Source organism: Zootoca vivipara, chromosome 6 (assembly GCF_963506605.1).
Source record: "Zootoca vivipara chromosome 6, rZooViv1.1, whole genome shotgun sequence".
Lineage (NCBI taxonomy): Eukaryota > Metazoa > Chordata > Lepidosauria > Squamata > Lacertidae > Zootoca > Zootoca vivipara.
In genome coordinates this window covers 47,611,670-47,637,349 of record NC_083281.1, presented here as the reverse complement: position 1 = coordinate 47,637,349, position 25,680 = coordinate 47,611,670, and the positions used below count along the sequence as shown (strand labels likewise).

Here is a 25,680-nt window from a genome sequence, read left to right as displayed (position 1 = left end):
CATGTGGTGGCGGCGCGGCAGCAGCAGCAGGCCCCATTAGCTAAAGTGGTACCTCAGGTTAAGAACAGTTTCAGGTTAAGAACGGACGAATTAAGTTCTTAACCAGAGCTACCACTGTACATCTGAACTCAGGCAGTCTTTCTGTCATGGACTGGCTGGACACTGAAGAATGGTGGGAGGAACCAGATGGGGAGCCCCCAAGGGAAGAAAGCTCAGAGCCAGGGGATTGGTAGTGAGACGATAAGTGGACAGAGGGAGAAGAGGGAGAAGACTGGGAAGAAGTGTTGGAAGCTAAAGGGGTAACAGGGCTTAGTGAGCTGGGGGAGTCTGTGGCAGAGACAAGTTCAGAATCAGAGGCAGAAACTAAAGTAGGAGAGGAAGGAGGCAGAGATAAATCCAGCTGGTGAAGAGGCATGGGTATTTTCCTCTACTGCTGTGACAAGCTCCCTTCCCCCCTGGTCTCCCAGAACCAGGAGAGGCATGAAAAGGGCGGAGGAAAAGTTAGCTTTACATAGACACAGTCTCAGATTGCTTGGGGATGGGGGAAAGCCTGAAGAGTATGGGACTTAGGCAACTGCAGGGAGGTGGGGCCTTCAGCCTCAGCAACTGCTTCATGGGGGCAAGACCTGCCAGAGATGAGCTGCTGTGCTCATTAGGCCTGACACTCCCGTACAGATCCTGTATTTGCTAATAAAAAGTCAACTCCAACTTGCTCGGTGTGCTTTACTGCTGGCTCGCTTCTGTCACGGCCCTTCTATTAATCCCCATGCTGAAATGGTGGGTGTCCTTTGTCTAGTTGGACCTGGGCATCATGGGGGCAAAACAAACTGATAACTAAGCTGCCCAAATGAATAACCTAAGCAGGGTTTTCAAAAACAAAGCGTCCAACCCCTTCTTCCCAGGTGTGGGACTAACAGACTGGGGGAAAGAGCGAGGAGTGCTAAGATCACAGCCGGCTGTAATGAACTGAATGCATACCCCAGTCACAAGACTCCACTTGGCAGGAAGAAGGCAAACCCACAAGAAGCCCAGGGGAAGGCAAACACAGTGGCTCCCAAATGCCACCCTCTTCCCAGAGAGGCACCTGCACTCTGAAGTGGCTCCCTTCTGCACACCACTGACTGTGCAGCCTCCCACGCCAAGGGCATTCATTCCCCTCCTGGCCAAATGCCCACTGGGCGCAGAAGCTCCGTCTTCATATTTAAGGCTGCTGATGGCACCGGAACAGCAAGGACAAAGAGGAGATGCGTTTTGCTTTGCTTCGGGTCTTCTTTCTCAAGGACACGTGGGCCACCCTGAAAGCAGGATGTGTCCCTCTTCCTAGGGTTCTCCAACAGGGTCTGGTTTAACCTAATCAGCTGCTGCTATGAGGGAAGGGAAGGAGCTGTGTCTCTGCGGGGAAAGGAAGGAGGCTGGGAAATTATTCTCCTTTCCCCCATTTTTCTGCCCTGGAAAAATTCTGAACATTTTCAATCCAGGCCAAGGAGAGCTTGGCTATCTCTAGCAGGAAGCTACCAAATCGGAACAGACTGGCTTCGGTTTTACAAGTTGCTCCTCCCACAACCGAGAAAGTCCGCTGAAAAGCTACTCACCCCCAATAAAAAATAATAATATGCAAAGGTTTTTTAAGAAGCAAAAATCACTCCCTGTCATTCTGGTTCTTCTGAAAGCAGAGTTGCCACCTGCCCCATACTGCAGATATATGCCACTTCTGCATCTACATCTAGTCTTGGTCCAGGGGCGGGTTCCACATCACAAGCGCTGGCATGCTCACTTTGACCACCTACCTAACTAGACAGCCTGCCTCCCACTCTCAGAATCTGAAGCCATTAGGCTGCAGATGTGAAGCTTAATGTCAATCAATTACTAAAAAAAAGAGCACTGAGACCAAGCACGGATGATCCCTGCGTATTTCAAAAGCATCCTCTTATTTATCGGGGATGCTAATAGCTCCACAGGAGCCATTACCATCTCTGAAATGAATGGTCTTTGGCCAATATGCCTTCTCCCCACAGAATGGACCAGCTGTTTCCCAAGTAGTTATGCTCAGCCACATGTCAGCACTGAGGGGTCCTATGCAGCGCAGATAGACCAATTAAGATTTAATTGCAGCAATGGCTACTTAGAGATTGCTTAACTAGTCAACTGTTACCTTGAGATAATCTCAACACCGCCAAGAATGCTTTCTACCTTACAAACATCATGCATGCTTTGGGGGAAGGAAGGAGGGAGAGAAAGTCGTTTTGTGCACAGGGCCACCTCAACCACTTTGCAAAGCTCTTGGAGCCACGAGGAAAGCACATTGCCTTGCGATGAATGGAAAAGAGATCCGTGAAGTAATACATCAATGAGTAAAATAAATTGGACATTTGCCCAACCAAAGGGTCTCCCACACAGACGCAAGATGCCTCAATATATTGATGGAGTGTGGTATCATACATTAGCTTAATTTTGTAAATAATCCTATTGGTGTATTGAATGAATCTATTGAACAAATCAATCTATTAACTTTCTTTTAATAAAAGAAAAAAAAGCCTGGGCTGGCAGTTTGCTCAGATGCATTGAGAGCTGGAGGGAGCCTTGTGGAGTTCCTGGTAGCCCAGTCCACACACACCCCATCTCCACTACAGCTTGATGCAGGAAAGCCAGAGATCTGGAGCACCCCGGGTAGACAGATGGCTGTCCAGCCCCTGCTTGCTGGAAGGCAGCCAGCGCAGGAGAACCCATCACTCCCCTTCAGCTAAATCAGCTCCGCTGTCAAACTGCTCTCGTCATCAAATATTTTGCTTCATGTTCAACAGAAACCTACCCTTCAAAAGGAGAAGGGGAAAGATTAGGGCACCGCAGGCATACAGATAAATGTGGCATCGTACACAGGAAGCTGCCTGATACTGAATCAGGCCCTCAGTCCATCTAGCTCAGTACTGTATGCCCTGACTGGCAGAACCTCTCCAGGGTTTCAGGCAAGGAGCCTTTCCTAGCCCTATTTGGAGATGCCGTTGGGGATTGAATCAGGGACCTTCTGCAGGCAAAGCATATGCTCTGCCACTGAGCTACAACACTGCCCCATTAGCAGCACTGAGATGCACCCATGTTGTGCTCTGGCTCCCCTTGCCCTGTGACCTTCTCTTATCATGCAAGACGGACTTGAATACTGTGTCTTCCATCCCACTGGTTTATAACCCAACAAGCCACCTTCTCCTCTCCCATCCTCCGAGAAACCCACTGCCAAAGTGCTTTGAGCAAAGCAGGAAAATCTAGTCCTCCTATATCTAAAAACAATGCAAAGACCCAAAGACTTTCAGCTTCTAAGAACAGGGGGAGCCCAGCTTGACCCCCTGCAATCCTCAGGATGAGCATTCTCTGGCCATGCAAACAGGGAAGAGAATGTCAACAGGCAGTGGCGGCTGCTGCTGCTGCTGCTGGCATTCTGAAAGCCATGGGTAGTGGCTGTTTGCAGCTGACACACACTGCTTTGCAAAATGTTAGTAGCTTTCTAAGACTCAGTGGTATTTTTTAAAAAAGATTGGAATCTCAAGAAATCTGAAGAAAACCTGACTGGGGTGAATTGTAAGGGCAGAGGTGGGTTGTCTTGAAAGCACCTGGCATAGGATTCAGTGCAAGTTATCAGCTTTATCATTATTTTTTAAGTAAAATAAAAGGTATCCAATTGCTGTGCAGGGGCCAAAATTCGGCTTTATCTCAGAAGCCAATAGATGGGAAAACATTGGGGGGGGCATGTGGCCCCCCTGCAGTTTCCTGGTCCTTTGCACTGACTACCCTGAGTTGGTGCCTCCTCTCCACCTGTCTATCATGCTCTCAACTCCTCCCTCTTTCTTAGTCTTTGTAGAAGCAGGCACATTTGTGGCACCTGTTTAACTCAATGAAAAATGTTTGTTTGCAGAGAGAATCTTAACTCTGATTTCCAAAACTTCCAACTACCTTGACATACCCACAGAGCACAGCCACGGATAACACAAGAGGCCCATTTCCAGCTGGGCAAGTGAAGCCAAAATGCGGACTAGACAATGCTACCATTCAGTGGATTTTTAACTGGCTGACTGACCGAACCCAAAGGGTGCTCATCAATGGCTCCTCATCCTGGAGAGTAGTGACTAGTGGGGTGCCACAAGGTTCTGTCTTGGGCGCAGTCTTATTCAACATCTTTATCAATGACTTGGATGATGGGCTTGAGGGCATCCTGAGCAAGTTTGCAGATGATGCCAAATTGGGAGGGGTGGCTAATACCCCAGAGGACAGGATCACACTTCAAAATGACCTTAACAGATTAGACAACTGAGCCAAAGCAAACAAGATGAATTTTAACAAGGAGAAATGTAAAGTACTACACTTGGGCAAAAAAAAAAATGAAAGGCACAAATACAGGATGGTTGACACCTGGCTTGAGAGCAGTACATGTGAAAAGGATCTAGGAGTCTTGGTAGACCACAAACTTGACATGAGTCAGCAGTGTGATGCAGCAGCTAAAAAAGCCAATGCATTTCTGGGCTGCATCAATAGGAGTATAGCATCTAGATCAAGAGAAGTAATAGTATCACTGTATTCTGCTCTGGTCAGACCTCACCTGGAGTACTGTGTCCAGTTCTGGGCACCACAGTTCAAGAAGGATACTGACAAGCTGGAACGTGTCCAGAAGAGGGCAACCAAAATGGTCAAAGGCCTGGAAACGATGCCTTATGAGGAACGGCTTAGGGAGCTGGGTATGTTTAGCCTGGAGAAGAGAAGGTTAAGGGGTGATATGATAGCCATGTTCAAATATATAAAAGGATGTCATATAGAGGAGGGAGAAAGGTTGTTTTCTGCTGCTCCAGAGAACGGACACGGAGCAATGGATTCAAACTACAAGAAAGATTCCACCTAAACATTAGGAAGAACTTCCTGACAGTAAGAGCTGTTCGGCAGTGGAATTTGCTGCCAAGGAGTGTGGTGGAGTCTCCTTCTTTGGAGGTCTTTAAGTGGAGGCTTGACAGGCATATGTCAAGAATGCTTTGATGGTGTTTCCTGCTCGGCAGGTGGTTGGACTGGATGGCCCTTGTGGTCTCTTCCAACTCTACGATTCTATGATTCTATAATTCCCCCCTCTTCCACACGCAGCTGTGAACTACAGTAAACTATTACTTCAAGTGCAGAATGAACACTGTGGCACCAGCTGGCCTTTTCCAAAAAGTGCAGGCTGCGTCCCAGAATTCAGTGACAAGCTTAGAATGGCGAAGTAATCAAATGACAAAAGGCCTGGAGAATGACTTGCTTCTTGCTGCCTTCAGATTATCACCAGGACTATGTCCACAAGAGCCTCACGCAAGGAGCACTCAAGTCTCCTGAACAGCAAAACAGAATGATGCAACCAGAGGTGCTTCTTTCCTTATTCAGCAAAACAGCAAGGGGAAGTACAAGTGATTGTTACAAAGCTTCACACTGGCAGCTAGGTAGAACATGTTATGAAGAAGGCCCACTAAATATCCTTAGGATCTAGGCAGAGATCGCTGCCACTTCCAACTGGATGGTTGGTGTCTTATCTTCTAGAGCAGTGGTTCCCAAATTTATTGTTTCATTTATTTTTGTTTATTATATTCATATACTGTCCTTCACCCAAAGATCTCAGGGCATTTCACAGGATAAAAATATACTGACCCCTTGGTTCCATAAACCAACCAGTGCTCCCTACCCTATGTTATGAAAAGCACTATTCAGAATAGTGGGTTGCATGACCCACTAAGGAGGATAATAACATAATAAAATTCAAACAGGTAACAATTAATTTCATGTTTATTCAAAGTCCAATTAAAACTGTTCAATTTAATTAATTCAACAAAGCTGGTGAACTTGATCCAGTGATACCAGCTTTTCAAAGTCTGATAATCATTTGCACCTCCGGCATTTTCCTATCACCCCGCCCCTTGCCTCTTAAAGGCTCATTTGGTAAGCCCAGTACTGCCCACTTACATAGAGCATTATTCCTGCATCGGAATATCACTGTAGAGTGAGTTGTGGCGATTGATTTCATCATTTTGACACACCCAAGTCTTCTTCTCTGAGGAAACTCAAGAGAAGGGATGTCAAGGCAAGCTACAGCAGCACAGCCAGAATAGTGAGAGGGAGGCATTGTGAAGCCAACGGAAATATTGGCCAATGGCTCCCAATCTTAACAATTTGGACGTGTTGAAGACAACAACAGCAGCGAACAAGAACAGCCATTCATGTTCAGGACATGCCCACCAAAAAACAAGGGCAACCTTCACAAAAGGGCGGGTTCTTTGTGCCTCTCGCCACAGAGCAATTAAAAATGAATCGAAGTTCTAGCTACAGCAAAGTAACGCTCCGATTGCCACCAACCTCGCAAGCCAAATGGTCAACGGCCACAGAGTGGGCTGCCGTGCATCCTAATGACTCTTATGTAAGTGGAGTTATGAGAGTTTGTGTCCTACTCAAAACCAAGATGAGGAAGGAAGGAGGGAGGGGAGGACAGCTTGAAAGGTTAGCTGGCCTGACCTAGAAATGAACCTGGACTCGCTGATCAGATGCTTCATGGGCTACTGATGCATTTGGGGTTTACATTTGGCGGCCAAACCCCAGAATTTGTCTTGAGGGCCTTTAGGAAAGAAGCCTGTCAGGAAGATCCTGTGGCTCTTAATATTTTGAAAAAGTTGCCCTTTCACCCACGTCCTCCACTCAGCCCTGCACCTGCCAATCCATTTGAGAGACAGAGGAAAACAGAAGCACTCCCTCCTCCTCACCCATCTGCTTTTCTTCCTTTCCTTCCCAATAGCCAAAATGTGGTTTATAAGCTCCCAGGAGCAACCATTTCTCTTTTGGGCATGATGCATTACTTGGAAAAGAGCTGCAGACGTGGATAAAAATAGATAGGCATACATAATAATGAAAAAATTGTTCTCAAGGTGATCCACTCTTGCAGTATGAGAGTGCCACAGTTTAGGAATTATAACGACAAGCTTGAACACACGCAGAGGAGGACGACCAAAATGGTCAAGGGTCTGGAAACCAAGCCTTATGAGGAACAGTTGAGGGAGCTGAGTACAGTGGTACCTCTGATTGAGGACATGATTCGTTCCGGGGTGCCGTTTGCACCCAGCACCCTGGTAGAGCACTTCTACACATGCGCGAAGCGCGCAAAACACTTCTGCACGTGTGGGAAAACCCGGAAGTAAACACTTCTGGGTTTGCCACGTTCGCAAGCTGAAAAGACGCAACATGAAGTGGATGCAACATGAGGTATGACTGTATATTTAGCCTGGGAAAGAGAATACTGAGAGGTGACACAATAGCCACCTTCCAATATATGAAGGTCTGCTGCTCCAGAGGGAGAGGACGTGAACCGATGGATTCAAATTTCAAGAAAGGAGATTCCAACTAAACATTGGGAAGAACTTTATGACAGTAAAGAGCTGTTTGACAGTAGAATGGACTCTCCTTCATTGGAGGTTTTTAAACATGTGGTTGGGCAGCCATCTGCCAGGGATTCTTTAGCTGTGATTCCTGCATTGCAGGGGATTGGACTAGATGGGATCCCTTCCAACTCTACTATTCTGATTCTATGAGTGGGTTTGTGGACACACTGCTCCCCCTTTGCCATCATCTGGCTGCCCACAAGCCCATGGCAAGAGTGAGGCCTGCCGGCACAGCTGCCCTGACATCCTCTGACCCACAATTGGAGAGATTTAAGAAGTGTTCTCTCCGGTTGACGTATCACAGAGGCCCATCCTAATGGTGCCAAAGTCTGTAGGCTCTCAGTCTGAACAGAATCCTTTCGTTTCTCATTCAGGAATGCATCCTCAAAATCTAGGGTAGCCAAAAGCAGGGCTGGCTCTGTGACACACAGGAAACCCAAGGCTTGAAACCTGTGGCTGCCGCCTCCCCTCACATGGGCTGCTGCATGCAGTTCACATGGACTAAAAGGCATTCATGAACAACAGTTGGCCTCTCATGAGCTGCTCCTTTCCATAAAGCAAACGAGCTGGCGGCAGCCGAGTTTGGGGGGGGGGGAGACACTCTGATGAAAGAGGGCTACTGGCCAGCCTAGTTTTGCCCCAGCTGAGCAGAGCATTGTCCCAGGCAAGCCTGCAGCCCACCACAGAAGTACAGCTCACAGCTGCTTGGGCTCCATTGTATCTCTGTTTATCAAAGAGCCAGAGGCTCTGCTCTCCCCTCCCCTGACTTTGGTGAGGAAAAGCTGAACAAACATGGAGAAAGTGGAGAGAGAAAAGTTTCTCTCCTGCTCTTCTAAACACTAGAACTCATGGACGTCCAATTTAGCTGAACGTTGAAAGATTCAAGACAGACAAAAGAAATTACTTCTTCATGCACCACATAATTAAACTTTGGAACTCATTCCCACAGGAAGAAATGGTGGCCGCCAACTTGAATGGCTTTAAAAGAGAATTAGACAAATTCTTGGAGGAGAGGGCTATCAGTGGCTAGTAGACATGATGGCTATGCTCTGCCTCTGCAGTTGGAGGCAGCAATGCTTCTGAATACCAGTCGCTGGACTCTGCAGAAGAGGAGCTTGATCTTGAGCTCAGATCCTTCTTGCAGGTTTGCCAAAGGCATTTGCATGACCACTGTGAGAACAGTTAGATGGGCCATTGGCCTGATCCAGGGGGCTATTTTTATGTTCACATGTTAAGTTCAAATGAATAATAATATAGTGATTTATTTATATGCTTCCCGTCTGACTGGGTTGCCAACAAATTAAAACATCCAACACAGTAAAACAGAAAACATTAAAAGCTTCCCTATACAGGGCTGCCTACAGATGTCTTCTAAAAGTCAGGTAGTTGTTTATTTCCTTGACATCTGAGGGGAGGGCATTCCACAGGGCAGGTGCCACTACCGACAGCCCAAAGACAGCCTGTCTCCTGACCTCACACCAACAGAAGGGTCATGAGGAAGCTGAGAGGAAGGTACCACTGGTTGCAGGAAGAGAACTAAGCCCCCCACCCCACCCCAGCACTTGAGGCAGGCACCAAACCTGTACACAGGAACACAGAGATAGTAGAAAGGCATTTGGAAGCACAGAGGTGGCAACTCAAGGCGGGATGTGGTCTCACCTGATGATGAAAGCTCCCCGGAACTCCAGGAGCTTTCGCTCACTGCTGAATCTCTTGAGCAAGTTGATCATGAACTTATAGAAGTAGGAGTTCATGGTGGGTGTCGAGGGAGAGCACTCCATGCCTTTGGTACCTGGAAGAAGGAGGATAGAGGAAGTTAATTCTGTTTAAGGAAGAAGGGCCTGTAGAAGTACAGGTGGGTTTCCGAGCTCTGCTTGTCACCCGTGATCACAGCAGGCAATCCTAGCTCTGATTTGAAGTGGCAGCTTTACTCTCTCCAGCTACATGAAGTTGCCTTATACCAAGCAGCTCCTGCTGTCCACAGTGACTGGCAGCAGTTCTCCAGACTTTCAAGCAAGGATCTCCCAACCTTACATGGAGATGCCATGGGGGATTGAACCTGGGACCTTCTGCATGCAAGGTAGATGCTCTGCCGCTGAGCTACCGTGGCCCACAGTGAAGGCACACTACCATTTGTTTTAGCCTGTCATTTGTTTTACACAGTCATAAAAGAGATCAGGAACTCTGGTCCTCCTCTGAGTCACAGGGAGAGGAAAGGTGTGGAGATGCATCTGAACTGAAAAGGCATAAAATCCATTTCCTATACGCAGACATTGGCACAAATCTGGCACAGCAATAGAAACCAAAGCTGGAAGCTGACAGATAAATGTGAAAACTTGATTATTAGGCAGTCATTCCAAAGAGCATTTAAAGTAAACCAGCTAAGCACAGCGATAGAGCAGGCTAGAGTATGGAAAAATGGAAATCGAAACATCTTATGGAAATGAAGCATCTCAAGAGAGATGCTCTATGAACCCACAAGACTACCTTGCACAACAGGTATGTCCAAGGCCAGCCTTTGCCAACTTGATGCCCTCCATATGTTTCAGATTACAACTTCCATCAGCCCCAGCCAGCATAGATAAACTGTGATTCAAGTCAGTCACTAGGCCATGGAGAACAGAGATGAAAGACAACCCCAAAGCCAAACTTCTTTCGAAGGGGAAAGGTGTGTCCTCTTGCTAGAAAGGGTGGTGGTCATGGTAAAAGGTAAAGGGACCCCTGACCATTAGGTCCAGTCGTGGCCGACTCTGGGGTTGCGCGTTCATCTCGCATTATTGGCCGAGGGAGCCGGCGTATAGCTTCCAGGTCATGTGGCCAGCATGACAAAGCCGCTTCTGGCAAACCAGAGCATCACATGGAAACGCCGTTTACCTTCCCGCTGTAGCGGTTCCTATTTATCTACTTGCACTTTGACGTGCTTTCGAACTGCTAGGTTGGCAGGCAGGGTGGATAAAAATCAATGATTTTTAAAAAAAAATCAAAAAAATCGGATTTTTTTGATTTAAATCGGATTTTTTTTGATTTAAATCGGATTTTTTTGATTTAAATCGATTTTTTTGATTTAAATTGGATTTTTTTAAATAAAATGCTTTTTGAGGAAAGAATATTACCATCCAAAGGTTATTCCATCATGAAATAAAGATTAGTTTTTTTAATTATGTAGTATAAGGTTGTATATGTTTAATTTATGGGGTAAATAAATTCCATTAATCCATTCACCTCTTCCAGAGGTTTTTGTAAGATTATTGGGCAGTTTCTCTGCCTACAAGATATTATCACAGGTGCTTGGTTTACTTTTGCAGTTCTCAAAACTGAATTTGACTCAAAAGAGATCACATGCCTCTTCTTCACAGCAAAAATGTTATAACATGAACAGAGTTGAGAAAAAGACCTTAATCCTATTGTTCTACAAACCTATGAATACAGAAGCAACCCCTTCAGTGCTAAGTTTCAAGAAGTTCAGTGAATAGAATAGAAACAATATTTTTCTGATTGTTTGGACAGTATTTAAGTTTTTCATGTGTAGGCTGGGCTGACAGTCTAAGTTTCTTAATATATATATATTTTGTTTTTGTTTAGCCAAATTAGTTAACAAACATGGATGTTTGTTTAAGCAAATAACATTTGCTGAAATGTTATTGTTTCAGTTGAATAAATCTATTTAAATTGTTATTATTAAGGTAATGATTATTTTTCTCCTTCCTAAGTACAACAGTAAAGTTGTCCAAATATGAATGATTAACCTATTAAACTGGGGATAAAAAAACTAATATGAAAAGTTGTTATTCTAAAAATCTTCATCTACTTGCATAATAAAGTTATACCAGCAAGAATTAGTCTTTATGATTTAAATCAACTATGATTTAAATCAAGCCTTACTGACTAGTGATTTAAATCGTGATTTAAATCGTGATTTAAATCAGTTTGATTTAAATCAAAACCACCCTGTTGGCAGGAGCTGGGACCAAGCAACGGGAGCTCACCCCGTCACAGGGATTCGAACCGCCGACCTTCTGATCAGCAAGCCCTAGGCTCAGTGGTTTAACCTGGTCCCTGGTGGTCATGGTAGGCACTGGCAATAAAGATAAACTTTAATACTTGTTTAAACCTTCAGACAGCATAATGTTAAAAAGGTGCAGAATGTGCAGGCAAATATCATTCTCAAAGCCTCCTCTCAAACTTAGGGTATAACTCTTTGGATGTAGGAAACAAAACATGCATTTCTTTCTTTCTTTTTCTTTTTCTTTCTCTCTCTCTCTCTCACCCCCCCCCAGCCCTTCTTCACAAGCACCCACGGTTCCTTTGTTTTTGTAAGGTGTTGGAGAGTCTGGAGGCACTTAAGTGCCCAAGCCACTTGTTTCTCGACTCTTGCAAAGGCTTACTATCCTGCCCAAATATATGGAGAACAACAGAAAGGCAAGGGGTGGGTGGGAACTGTTACTCAAGGCTGAACAGGGCCATCTTCAAAGGAAGTTATCTGCAAGGGTCAGACCTAATGTAATTGGGCAGAATGTCCAGGTGACGGTAAAAGCTTCAGGGATTGTGCCCTAACATAGGTCTCTTTTTCCCCCTTATACAAATCAGATGCTTTTCCAGAGGAAAAAAGTTGCAGGTCAAACAGTTCCAGGGATTGGCTGTTGATGGGGAAGTCAATGCTTGGCTCTTCAGTCAGCACTCCTGGGCTCCACACTCATGAACGACAAGGAAAGAAGATGTGCGCCACTGCAGAACAGACGAGAAAAGCCACTCTGGCAGCCCCTCTCCCTGCCTGCCAGGCAGCTTGTAAAATCACAGAAGTATCATTTGGGGTCAGGAGTTGGCAAATATTGCTGCACAATGCACAACACAAGAAGGAAATGGGCTACAGCTCCACTATTTCTATCTGCTGCTGGTTCAGCAGCAAAATTTGTTAAATTTGGATACACTGTACAAGCAGCAGCCAGCGTGAGGCATGGAGAGAGGAGACCCACTTCCTGCTATGAAGGTACATCCATAGCAAGACCTCAGCTTTGTATTCCTGCGCCCACCGTTTCACAGTTCCTAATCTCTGCCCAGCCAGGTTTCAATTAATCTGCACGGTTACAACACAGAAACCATCAGGCAGCAGAGAGGCTTCCAAGAGTCCCACCCACGCCTCCCAGATCCCTTTAACTTCCAGCTTCTGCCACCGATGGGTGGCTCGCCCACGATGGCATAGCAAGAAGATACAATTAAACCCGCCTTGCTATTTATAGGAGCAGAAATACTAGAAAGGCAGGAGGAGGTGTTAGGAAAACACAGTTGAACCGATTCATTCATGCTGATACTCACAAATCAGAGGCTTCACAGATACGCAACACACCAGACTGGCTGTTAGTGCACATACAGAGAAGCCCAAGCCCACAAGTGTTGTGTTGGGACAGCTCAGCTGCCACAAGGGTGAGTTGCAATTGAGTAGGATTGTCTCAGGGAAATTGCTCAGGGAGAATAACAACAACAACAACAACAACAACAACAACAACAACAACAACAACAACAACAACAACAACAACAACAACAATAATTTATTATTTATACCCCGCCCATCTGGCCGGGTTCCCCCAGCCACTCTGGGCGGCTTCCAACAAAACATTAAAATACAGAAATCTATCAAACATTAAAAGCTTCCCTAAACAGGGCTGCCTTAAGATGCCTTCTAAAGGTCTGGTAATTGTATTCTCTTTGACCTCTGGAGAAGCTGCAGAGGCTTCCTGGAAAGCAACTATGATGGTGTTAACTTTCACTGCCAAGGTGAGCAGTACATGCCTTCGCCAGTCGTCGTCATCATGTTCCCATGGCCTGCCACAGCAGACTGCACTCTAGCGGGAAGCTCAGAAAGAAGACAGCTTGAATTTCTCCTCAACTCCACTACCTAGTCAACCATACAGTTTGATCAAGCAGGAAATTGCTACATGTGCCCAAATTCAACTTCTCTGTCACACACATCCTCACCTGGTATTAAACAAGTGCCTGAGCCCCCCCTTCCCTTAATGTTTCTCTTCTCTCCCTCTACTTCCTCAGAGATGAAGATAATGGGGAAATCTGCCCAGCAACCCAGCAGCCTGCAGGCTTAGCCTGTGTTCAGTACTTCTGCAGAAATTGTCCAGAAGCAAGTTTTACTTCTCTGGCATCTGCAAACGCTGGATGTATGGGAGGATTCTGCAAAGATTCCCTAAAAGGATAAGCAGTTCAAGCAAACTGTGTGATACGCATGGGCCTACTCAGGCCGCTCACCATCAGTCAGAAATACCAGTTGTTTTGGACTAGGGCTGATGGGAGCAGTGTTCCAAAACTAGCTGGTTGGGGAAGTCTCCTGCAGGCAATCTTCTTTCTTTAGACCAGCTCTACACCATGTATGATATGCTTCTGCCCAGGAAAATTCCCTACAAGCCCAGCTTTATTCCCTGCAGAAAGGCAACAGGAGGACTAGACACTCTAACTTGCTCTCCTCTCCAGCAGTTCCATACAGATGGGTCAACACCACCGAAGACTGCAATTTGGCACTGCCCTGCAGAGTCATCCCTCTTGTGGCAGGACAATTGTCTCTCAGCACTGCGTTATGGTAGCTTTTTGTAAAACAGAAGCAGCCCTTGCTCAACACTGTGCCCTCCACTGTCAACAGAGAAAGGTTCTGAGGAGGCCAAAAGTTCTAAATCAGGCATCCCCAAACTTCGGCCTTCCAGATGTTTTGGACTACAATTCCCATCTTCCCCGACCACTGGTCCTGTTAGCTAGGGATCATAGGAGTTGTAGGCCAAAACATCTGGAGGGCTGCAGTTTGGGGATGCCTGATCTAAATGCTACTGAGGGACCCAGGAGATTTAGCAAGGAACCCCCACCACCACCTCTCTCCCTCTTCCGTCACCACAACAGGAGTCTGCCAGCCCAACCATAGCAGCTTCAGTCCCCAAACTAGGTGTCATAACTGTCTGTAAAGGCCAACAGAGCATTGCCCCAAATTTGATTGCTTGCCCTTTGATTGCTTGCTATTCAAGCTCTTTTCCAAGTTTCCCCCAGAAACGTTTCAGACTATTCCCCCAAACAGAAAACTGCTCTGAGAGCCTGTGGGAGCCTTTCCTCTAGTCTAAATCATTTTGCTTGGTATCTCTTGCCTGCGACTCTGGGGCAGAGCAAGATGGAAGAAATTCTGTGTCATTCACAGAGCAACAATTTTTCTGTCTCTTGGCTCTTCTGCAGGAACGGAGGGGGGGCTGGAGGGGGGCCACTGGAAAGTTCCTGGAGTGCCTTGAGACCAATGATCTTCCAGTCCTCCCCCCCCTCCCCCAGTTGTCCGTCAGGCAGATGGGGCTGTGAAAGGGCTTCAGAGAGCTGCAGCTCCACCAATCCTATGCTTCTAAATGTAGGAACCACTCAAGAGGCGGAAGCTGCCTTTTGACCATCATGCTCCTATGAGCGGGTGCAAGAGCAGATCCCCACACCCCCTTCTCCATCCCCAAACATGCACTAGGAGGACTGCTGCTGCCGCCGCCGCCACCGCCAGAAAAAGCAGGCAAATTATCTTAAGTGAAACCTGATGTGCAGGAGAGACTTTCCAGCCGGTTAATACTACTACAGGATGTTTTGTATTTCAACTTGGTAAATATGATGTAAAGGAACATCACATGGGGAGATAAAAATAGAGCAGCTCAAAGAACAAAAACAGAACCGCCCCAAGACATTTGCCTCTCAATTCATCACCAAAACAGATGTTGCTAAGATGTAGGCTCCCCCTTCCCAAGGCTTGCAGAGACACAAGCCAGTCTTCCTTCTTTCCCTCCCCCAACTACAGGGCACCTGGGTGTGTGCCTGTCCCTCCGCCCTGTCGCCACACACCCTTGACTGCCTTGCCCATTTCCAGGGGCACATGGCAGCAGAAAGACCCCTCTCCAGAGTAAGCTCTTGTTTGACTGAAACAAGGCAGAAGGGGAAAGTGTGGAGGTCACAGGGAGGGCGGTCGTGGTGGAGAAGCCCAAAGGGGAGACATTCCTGCAATCCAGGAAGCCAATTTGGACCCAAAGAAATGGCTGCCCTGCCTAAGGCAGTCAGTTCTGCATATTGGGCACAAGACCTAGGATCTTCACAGGGATGCTTCATACCTCTGCAGGGTTTTATAGCAACAGAGATGCACAGGGGAAAAGTGGGTGGGTGGAACGTACACACATTTAGAAACATCTCAGGTTTATTGTGTGAATCCACTGACAGAGCTGCTCTCCTAGGCCAGAACACAAGGCAAAACAGTTGCCTACAAAATGTCAACACCTGATGTGGCAAATCAGCTTTTTCCCAGCCTGCTGCCCTCCAGATGTTTTGAACTATAGCGCCCATCAGCCCCAGGCCAGGGAAGGCTGATGCACACATTTCTCTGCATGGGAAAAGTTGCCGATTAAGAGGGTTTGAAGGTCAACACATGCAGTACGTGAGACTTCACCACAGCCGGACACTAGGAACTTCCCTCCAGAAATGACATCTGAATGCCAGGCTAGAAATGGGTGATGCCCAAGCAAGACTCCAGAAAGGCCATGTCTGGCTCGAAGCCCAGCATCCTCCTGTCCTCTTGCTCTGCGGGTCCCTGACTCAGGCCCTGCTCCGAGTGCCTAATCTCCAAAGCCTATTTCGCAAGCCAGCTCAGATTAGCACAAGTGGCTGGCTTTGTGACATCTGCTGCCTCCCTGACCTCTCTCCCAGAGAACACAGCTGACTTCTTTCATGGGCTGGGACACACTGGGAGGAGCATAAGTCAAAGCATTTGACACTGTAAAGATCAAAATCCTTTGCTTCACCTGCCCCCCCCCCCCGGCCACCCATCACAAGGGGAGGGGAAAGCAACTTGCTTCTCAATTAAGCAGTTTGAGGTGAAGAAATGCTGGCTGCTGGGGGGGGGGGTTGATTCCAGCACACTACTAGGATCTCAGAGGTCCAGCCCACTTTAACATGTTCCATGAAGTGCTAGCCAGGCATTTCCAAGACAGAGGGGGCAACCCACCTCTGTGGGTGGTTTTGTGTCTGACAGAGCTACAGATTTAGAGCCAGCATTTTGGCAAGGGGATTAGCTAGCACACCAGAGCAAGTCATCTACTCACAGCAGAGCTTTCTGCTTCCCCTCTGGCTGGGCCCTCACATGACAAGGCAGCTGATCTGCTGGTTCTGAGAGCCTGCCCAAGTATTTCAAGATCACAAGCCAGGCCTTCTCCTCATTAAAACAGAAGTCACGAGTCCGGGGAAGTTAATAGTTGTTATCCTGGCTCCCTGCCCCCTTTAAAATTGTTGTTTCTGTCTGGGGCAGTGGGGCACAATTCACTTACTCTTACAAATTTATCCCTCACTTGAGGTTTAGATGCTCAGCCTGTTTCTGACAAGGTTGCACTCCCCCAGAAGAACCCACTGGGTGGTGGAAAGGTGGGGTATAATCAAATATTTGAGGATCCACATGTTCATATTGGGCTATGACCAGGATACTTCCAGACCAAGAAAGCATTTCTCATCTTTGCGAAGCCCTATGAAAGCGAGGGCATGTACCAACGCAGTCACAGAAATATTGCCAAATAAAAGAAAGGGCAGCTTGAAAAAAAGTACGAAGACTTTCCTCAAGCATGAAGACAACTCAGCACACCTCGCTGCAGCTTTCTCAAAGGAGAAATAAGGGGGAAGCAAAGCAGGGAGCAGATCTGCTCAGCAAGCAGAGCAAATACACCCCGCCAGGAAAAGCAAACAGCAGCATTTGCATAAACAGATTCTGAGGAAAGTGTGAGGATGAAATGGCACTGGCCCTCTCTTCCACCCTGAGGAGCCAATCTGGTGGTTTGCCATTTGAGCAGGCAAACATATAATGGAAACCAGCAGGGAGGGCGAGATGGGGGCTTGCAAAGGTGCCATTTAGCACAGCATGCCTAGGAGTCTACTTGGAAGAACAGTCCAGCTTCTGATCCTCCTATCTTTGCCATCCTCCCCCAGCTCTGTCTTTGCCCAGAAAGAGTCTGGGCAGCTTGCCACATCATCTTCTTGGCCCTGAAGCCCACTGTGCAACTGGAGAAACGCCTTGTTGAATGTACAGAATTTGCTGGAGGCCTGAGTCTGGAATAACCCTCCCCCCCAAAGGAAAAAAAAACCCTCTGGCACAAGCATGTTTGTCAAAAGCTGCTGGACTTTCCCCCACATCACCAAATTCTCCTCTTCTCTCAGAAGAAAGAACTTAAGTGGTGCTGCGCAGGATCAGTCCCGCAAACTGGGCCATCTGCCTTAACGGTTATGATGGAGCTGCACCTACTTGAGATGCTGAGGGGTTCCCATCTCATAAAATTCGGCAAACCTCTTTGTGTTCCTAGTCTCTAGCCAGTAGACACTTGGCAATCAGCTGCAGATATTATGGTCCTGGGCACAAAAACCATAGCCATGTCCTTAAAAGGGCTGCACATATATGGATGTTTTAAGTAGTAAGAAAGTAGGAGTGGGGAGGGAGGTTGAGAGACACCACTTCTTGGACATCTTCTTTCCAAATTATTATGTGACATAAAAGGCTTGGACTAGAATGGAGTTAAAGGGGCCACGGCAGCCTTTAGGATGGATGCCACAACTGCAAGGCTATTTTTAGATAATCTACAGGGGAGGGAAGAGAAAGCCATCCACTTGATCTAAAGCACAGCTCTGCAGCCGCCTAGCCAGCTCCTCCCCCCACCCGTCTCCCGCACAGACAGAGGATCAATAGCACACTCGAGGCCCTGCGCATTTGCTCCCAGCTGTGCTCAGTGCAAGCCAACAGTGGGACAAGCAGCATGAGCTCATCGTGCTTCCTAGCCAGGGCATTACAGGCTGGTCCAAAAGCTTCCAAGAATCAGCCACAACTTCAGGTAACCTGGAACCCTCTCATGAAGAAGTAGGGAGACTCTGGTCAGATAGTGAACTATAAGCAAACAACCAGGCAGGCTATGGTTGGCATTCACCCTGTTATCCCTTTCTACCGCCTGTCATGATCTGTCCCTTTGCCCTTCCTGCTCATCATCCATGCACCAGATGGGAAACCAGTGCAGTGTGGTGGGCTGAGCATTAGACAGGGAAGAGAGATCAGGGTAAGCCCCTGCACAGGGATGAAGCTTGTTGTGTGACTCGCCTCTCTTGCACAGTTGCTGGGGAGAAATGCACATGTGAGTGAGGTCCCAGGGGGGCAGGGGGAGGGGAAAATAGGCCATATGCACTCCATACATTGAATAGGCCATATGCACTCCATACATTTAAAGCACATAGGCCATATGCACTCCATACATTTAAAGCACATTATTCCCCCCCCAAAGAACCCTGGGAATTGTAGTTCACCCCTCACAAAGCTACAGTTCCCAACACCCTTAACAAACTAGTCCCTGGCACTCTTAGGGGGAAGCAATGTGCTTTAAATATATGGCGTGTACATAGAGGCACGACGTGCTAAGCCTAACAAAACCTTCCCTTCCCTCATGTCCTAACCTTGCCAAACACATTTTAAGCATTCTGGAACGTGAGTCAATCAAGGCAAGTAAAGGGCTGTCTGCATAGATGCTCCCTGCATGCAAAATTCACATTTCCATGGTGCTGATGAAATCTGTAATCTTCCCCGTGATTTTTTAATCTTCCCTTCTCAGTGGTGCCTCAATTAGTAGGTAAGAGGGTCTCTTTGACAGCAGGCAAGGGCTGGTTCAGTGGCCCCTCTGCCCAATAGAGGCTAAAAGGATTAGGGATGACTTGGGAGGGCATGCAACTCTCCCATAGATGTCATAAACCCAGTCCTGAGGACCTTGGCCATCTCTGAGCATCCTTCAGCAACCCAGCAGTCAGGCCTCTGCCATACCTATGTGATCTGGGTGGGTGACAAACTTTTATGAATTCTTACCTGCTCTGAACCTGAAGGAAGCACCCTGTGGGTGCCTCTCCTAGAGATCTGGACTGGACTGCTACCTGGGATCCTTTGGCAGAGTGGAAGATTTGAAGTCACAAAAGAATGAGGTTGCTTGGACTTCCACTCTTTGTCTTTTGAATGGACAAGGCTCAACACGTTCTTAAGAGTTCTCAAAGAACTCAAATGTGAAAGTGCTGATCTTCTAGCAAAAGTACGTAACTCATCCGGAAGATCAGCCTCCATATCTGAGGACTGGAAAGGGGCCAATATAATACCAGTTTTTAAAAGGGCATCTTGAAAGGATTTGAGACATTACAGGCTCATTGGCTTAACATCTGTTCCAGGAAAGCTGGTGGAAAGCATAGTTAATGATAGAATTACCAAGCATATAGAAAAACAAGTCTTGCTGAAGCAGAACTAGCATGGCATTTGCTCCCACAAGAGCCAGTGATGGACACAAGAGCCAGTGATGCGACAGCTTTAGAAAAATTCATGGAGGAGAGGGCTACTAGCCATTATGGCTATGTTATCCCTCCACTATTGGAGGCAGTATGTCTGGGACTGCCAGTTGCTGGGAATCATAGGTGGGGAGAGTGTTGCTGCTGCAGTTAATGGGTTAATTCTTCATGAGTCAGCAGAGACAACTCATTCACTATGATGCACCTGCAGGGATCTTGTGACTCTCTTACCTGTGTTACTGGGCAGATTTGGCAACAGCAACAGGGTTCCCATTATGGGAACTGTTTGGCCAGTGTAGATAGAACAAGATGCAAGACTAGATGAGCCCCCTTTGGCCTGATCCAGCTGCAACTTCAGGTTTCTTCTGATGTTTTCACACTGCCTTTAGTCTCCACCAAGATGGTATTTGAAGACTCCCTGAAGAACTTGGAACCTTGGAAGGAAACACTGGCAAGGCAGCAGCGGGAACCACCCAAATGAACTCCCAATTGGGCAACTTTCTGTGGGCCGCATTTGTTGCTACAGAATTGGCCACAGATTGAACAGAGATCAGAAGAGTCAACTAGGTATTCTACCAATAAGGAAATCCTAAGTGAGTTGTCATTTCTTCGAAGAAACCAGCCTCCACCGGTGCCATGTTACCTACCCACATACACATTTTGATACGGTCTTGTGTCTTTGATCTTTACATTTATTTCCCACCTTTCCACCAAATGGTGCTCCAGGTTGCTAAATGCAACAACACAAGTACAATAAGATATAATGAAACAGCAATAAAATACAGAGCGAGGAAGAACAGAAAAATAAGGCAAATAAATCAATCAAATCAAAACCACAAGGAAAAAACCAATTTCAACATATTCTAAAGTCAGATATTCTTCTAAATAAAAATGTTTTTGACAGCTAGTGGGTGGTCAAAAATGGTGCTAGCTCGTCCCCCTTGGCAATGAGTTCCAGAGACTGGGAGCAGCCACCAAGAAGCCCCTGCTTGGGGTTTCTGCCAAATGTGCATCAGATGTGAGCGTACTGAAACTGCTCCTCTAAGGAGAACCACGAAAAGGGGTGCAAAACTCTCCAAAATGACAGCCCATGGCCAATGATAATGGAAGCTCCTGAAAAATCAGCAGAACAAACGGACCCAATCCCCTGTCCAAGCTCCTTGTGTACAAAGGCAACCAAACAAGTCACCAAGCCTTTGCTATGTCTCACGTTACCATAAGAAACATTACAAATAAATTCAACATTATTACAATCCAAAAAAGACGAAAGTAATAAAAGTTAGAAACTTCTTAAAGTAAGAAACAGCACAACAGTAAAAAGGTGGGTTTTTTTTGGGGGGGGAGGTGGGAAACAGTGCAAAGGATAAGCAGATTAATCCAGCACCCTCACACACATAGAGCCCAAATTAATTGGCCTGGACGAAGAAAACTACTTGAATATTGTTAACTATTCTTGTAAGGTGGACAGCCAAGAGGAGGAAAGTGCAGTCTGGCACATGGAAAGAGGAGGCTTGATTCTTAAGCTCCTGGGGGGGGGGACCTGGAGGGCTTCCCCTGATGACCTGGAAGAGTGGGCAGGCAGTCCCTGATGATGAAAAAGCCCTTCCAGCCCTTTGAGCTGGGCCTGTAAACCCAGGGGGAGGTGGCACTTTTTCAGTGCTTTTGACCTGTGTTCCAAATGCCACAGACCCCCAGCACCACTGGCTGGCTGTTCACTTGTGTGCCCTCTCTCTCTCTCTCTTTATTTGTCTTTCCCCTCCCCTTTATTACCTTCACCCCTCTGTATAGCGGCTTTGTTGTTATGTATGTTGATTAATGCTAACCTTCATCAAGTTTCACCCATCTGGGCTAAAAAGGGTGCCTGTGCTCTGAGATGTCCCCATTCATAAAACCTCACTTGCCCTAAGACAAAATCAGAAGCAGTTCGCGGCAGAGGCAAGGACTCCCACCATTCACAAATAGCAGAAATTAGGCACACTGCGCAACTATAATGTACATCCCTTAAAAGCTTGGGGATTGATTTGCGTGGAAATATAGATTCCCTGTTAAAACTTTAGCCATTGTTTCCTTTCCTGTCGACACAAACTCTATTGAAGACCAGCCTGATGAATGGATATGGCTTGCTCCAGAAGGGCTGCCCTGCAGTCTGTCCCAACAACAGAAGGGCGCAGGCATAGCATTTCAGAAGCAGAGGAATGGGATGGGATGAAGGAGACTGGCCAGCAATAGGGAAGAGCAGGAAATGGAGTTTTGGCCTCACCCTCAAACTTCTTCTAAGCTCTCATGTAGCTCAGTTCTACTCTGCAGGCATGAGGACTCAAGGCAGGCACACAGCAAAACATTTTTTATTCCCAAACTGCCTCCTTGTTGGTGTCACAACTGTTGCTTCTCTTCTCACCTCCCACCCTCCTTCTGCATCAGTCTGGAGGTGTATAATTATCAACACAAAAGCTTCCGTTCGCTCTCCCCACCCACAGCCGTTACTACAGGCAGAAGCTGCACAGAAGTATTCAGGCTCCAGCTGTAGCTGGAACCACACTGTGGCCCTCCTCTGTGACAAACACATTTCCCTCAAATACTGGTACCGATTCTGCCAGGGAATAACTTGCCTTCATCTGTCTAAAGCTGCCCCATGCCACTTTGCATCAGGAGAAAAATAATATCCAGAGGCTGCTCAGAGTGTGTGAGATCTTTGCCAGAGACAGGGGCACTTACCAGAGGAGCCAACTTGGGAAGGTTTAGTTGGAGCAGGAATGTGCAGTTCCAGTTGCCCAGGTTGTAAACTGGGGCCGTCAGATGCCCCTTGTCCTTCTGTCTGACCTGCTGGAGAGGATGCAATCTCAGCCAAGACTTCAAGGTCCTTGAGGATAACCTGGAATCAAGGAATAAAAAGAGATCAAGGGGTGGCTGACAAGGCAGGCAGGGAAGACAAGGACGCCTGTGTTCTTTTCCTGCCCTTTCCCCAGCTCTACAATATCCTTTTTTGAGATATGGTAACCAGAACTTAAACCAGTATTCCAAATGCAGAAGCTCTAAAGGTTTGTAAAAGGTCACTTTAATATTGGCAGTTTTATTTTCAGTTTCTTTCTTAAGGATCCCGAATATGGAATACTCCATTGCAAACAAATGTTTGAATCATCATAGCCATAGTGTGCGCTCTTGAAATGCATGGATTTAAAATAATGGGAAAGTGTTTAAATCAACTGAATGGAGATTAAGCCAAATACAGGATTTGAGGTGGGAGGGTGGAAGCCAAGCGATACCCAGCTGTTATTAAGCTGCAATAGGTACACCCCAACCTCAATGACGGCTTCTAGTAAAAGAAGAAGAGGAATTTGGATTTGATATCCCACTTTATCACTACCCTAAGGAGTCCCATAGCTGCTAACAATCTCCTTTCCCTTCCTGCCCCCACAAAAACACTCTGTGAGGTGAGTGGGGCTGAGATATTTCAGAGAAGTGTGACTAGCCCAAGGTAACTCAGCAGCTGCATGTGGAGGAGAGGAGACCCGGTTCCCCAGATTGCGAGTGTACCTCTCTTAACCACTACACCACACTGGCTCTGGCACCCACACAGGCCAAGCTGGCAAGCATGCAGGCATGGTGTCTTTTGAACAGGTCCTGCCTTGCCCTTATGATCTGACATTCAATCCCTGATTGATCTTCTGATTTCTATGACATGCTTATGAACTCACTTCCATCCATGCACTTGAAAGACTATGGACAAGCTTGATGGTGCAGCTTCCACATCTCCTGCCCTGCATCCCATAATTTCTAGCTATCCAAACTGTGCAGTATAATACCTCCATGCTTCATGTCATTCCCCCCTACCCACACACACACAAATGTCCCTTACCGACCACCATTTATGATGGTGGGGAAACTTGCGACACAACGATGGAACTTGCGACTCTTATGCACCTTGGGCAAGGGAAGGTGGTGTAGGGATGTCACTCAGAGCATAAGCAGGACATCCCAGCACATCTAGTTCTGAACTAAGAGCAAATTCACACACCCAAAGGGAAATATCTTCACTGGCTCCATGATGAGGACTCATGGTAGAGGGTCCTCTGCATAGGAATTTTAGAGGTTGTCATGGGCATGGCAAGTCACTGTTGCCGTTGTCAGCAGGAATTGAGGCTTTCGGGGGGGGGGTAAGGACCTGTTTTCATGCATCTCACCAGGGATGCTTTTCCAAGAGATGATTACCTGTCAAGCCAACACCCCCAGTCAATGGGATTAGGTAAGGTGAGCATGCAAAAATTGAAGAAAGAAAAAGCAAAGATATTTAATATCCCACCATTTTTTGCTCCAAAGAGCTCAAGGTAGCCTCCATAGTTCTCACCACTAATTTTATCTTCACAACCACCCTGAGAAGTAGGCTGGCCTGAGAGCTATAGTGACTGACCCCAAGGCCAGTTTCATGGCTGACTGAGAATTTGAATCTGGATCTCCTCAGTCCTAATCCCACACTCTAACCCAGCCTCTGCCAACCTGGTGTCCTCCAGGTGTTTTGGACTACAACTCCTATTAGCCCCATGGCTGTGCTGGCTGGGGCTGATGGGAGTTGTAGAACAAACATCTGGAGGGCTCCTGGCTGGGAAAACTGCCCTTGCCCCTACTATGATGCTACCTGATACGTGAAGCATTAGGCCAACAGTGTTGTCTTCTCTGACTGGCAACAGGATTTTCACGGTCTTGGGCAGAGATGTCCCCAAGTGGCAGAGGCTGGGCTTTCACCAGCTTCAGCCCCTGCCCAAGGTCCACTAAAGGGAAAAAAACAAAGCACCAAACCAGGCATGTGTACAGCACCATGCTTGCCATCTGTCCTGCATTGTGCCATGTTGCATATTTTAGCATGTCGCTCAACCACTTGTCAAGCTGCCACACGTATCACTAACTTGCTTCATGGCCGTGGCATTACCACCACTGGACGGGTAGCACAATCTGCCCCCAGGAGCCCAGGAAGGCATTGTGCTCCACTGCCAAAACAGAGGTGGCACACAAGGTGACTCAGTATAGGCCTCTCACTTTTGCAATGTGTCCACTCTAACCCACCTTCCCTAATCACACCACACATTTGAAGCACTTTAATACCACTTTGAACAGTCATTACTTCCCCCAAAAAACTCTGGGAGTTGTAGTTTGTTAAGGGTGCTGAGAGTTGTTAGGGGAGCGTTGTTAGAGCCATAAAATCCTTGAGTGGTTTAACAGTCAATCCCTCTTCAAAGGGAACTTGGGACATGGTAGCTCTGTGAGAGGAATAAGGGTCCCCTTACAACTCTCCGCATCCATAGCCAACGGCAGTTTCCAGAATTATTTGGGGGAAGTCACTATTTGCAGTGCTTTAAATGTATGGTGTGAAGGTGACCTCAGTGGGTGAACTCTGCTTCTTGCTCAGTGTCTCCTCACGTGATCCTTCCCCTGGATTGGGACAAGTGAGACTCAGTTATTCCGCCGTACAGCCTGGCCTTGGAAGAGGAAGGGTGTTTGGTATACGGTAGCCCCTGATCATGAACTTTGAGCACTCTCTGCAAGGAAGGAAGGAAGGCTCCACAGCGGGAAGCTTTCTGCTCTGGCCAAGGCCCAGCACCTACATGAAGGCAAGAGGCCTCCCCCCACCACCTCTCCTCAGCAATGGCCGGTGTCCCATCACACCCTACTGCTGAACCTATATAGACAATGTAGCACCACCTGTGAATAGCACTGAGCAGCAAGCAGCTGTGGCACCAGGAGGCTGTCAGGGGGAAGCACCACATCTTGGCCACTGCTGCCCTGGAAGAGGAACGAGAAAACGAGTTTGCCCATATCCATTTTTGATGTGCACTGCCTTGCCTTGTGAAATTAGCTGGACCCCCCTGGACCCTATTCAGCCTGGCGGTTTCCACATGCAAGGCTGCCTTTGAATGAA

General features: G+C 47.2%; 1 protein-coding gene across 1 annotated transcript in view; it reads right to left on the bottom strand.

Annotated features, from left to right (window-relative positions):
* The window catches only part of VAC14 (VAC14 component of PIKFYVE complex), an 81,536-nt gene that overhangs the window by 31,779 nt on the left and 24,077 nt on the right, over window positions 1-25,680 (bottom strand). Inside the window, exons 13-14 of the mRNA XM_035117290.2 lie at window positions 22,485-22,641; window positions 9,087-9,219 (exon numbers count right to left, since the gene is read on the bottom strand). Coding sequence (XP_034973181.2) covers window positions 9,087-9,219; window positions 22,485-22,641 — 290 coding nt within the window. The remainder of the gene's footprint in view (window positions 1-9,086; window positions 9,220-22,484; window positions 22,642-25,680) is intronic.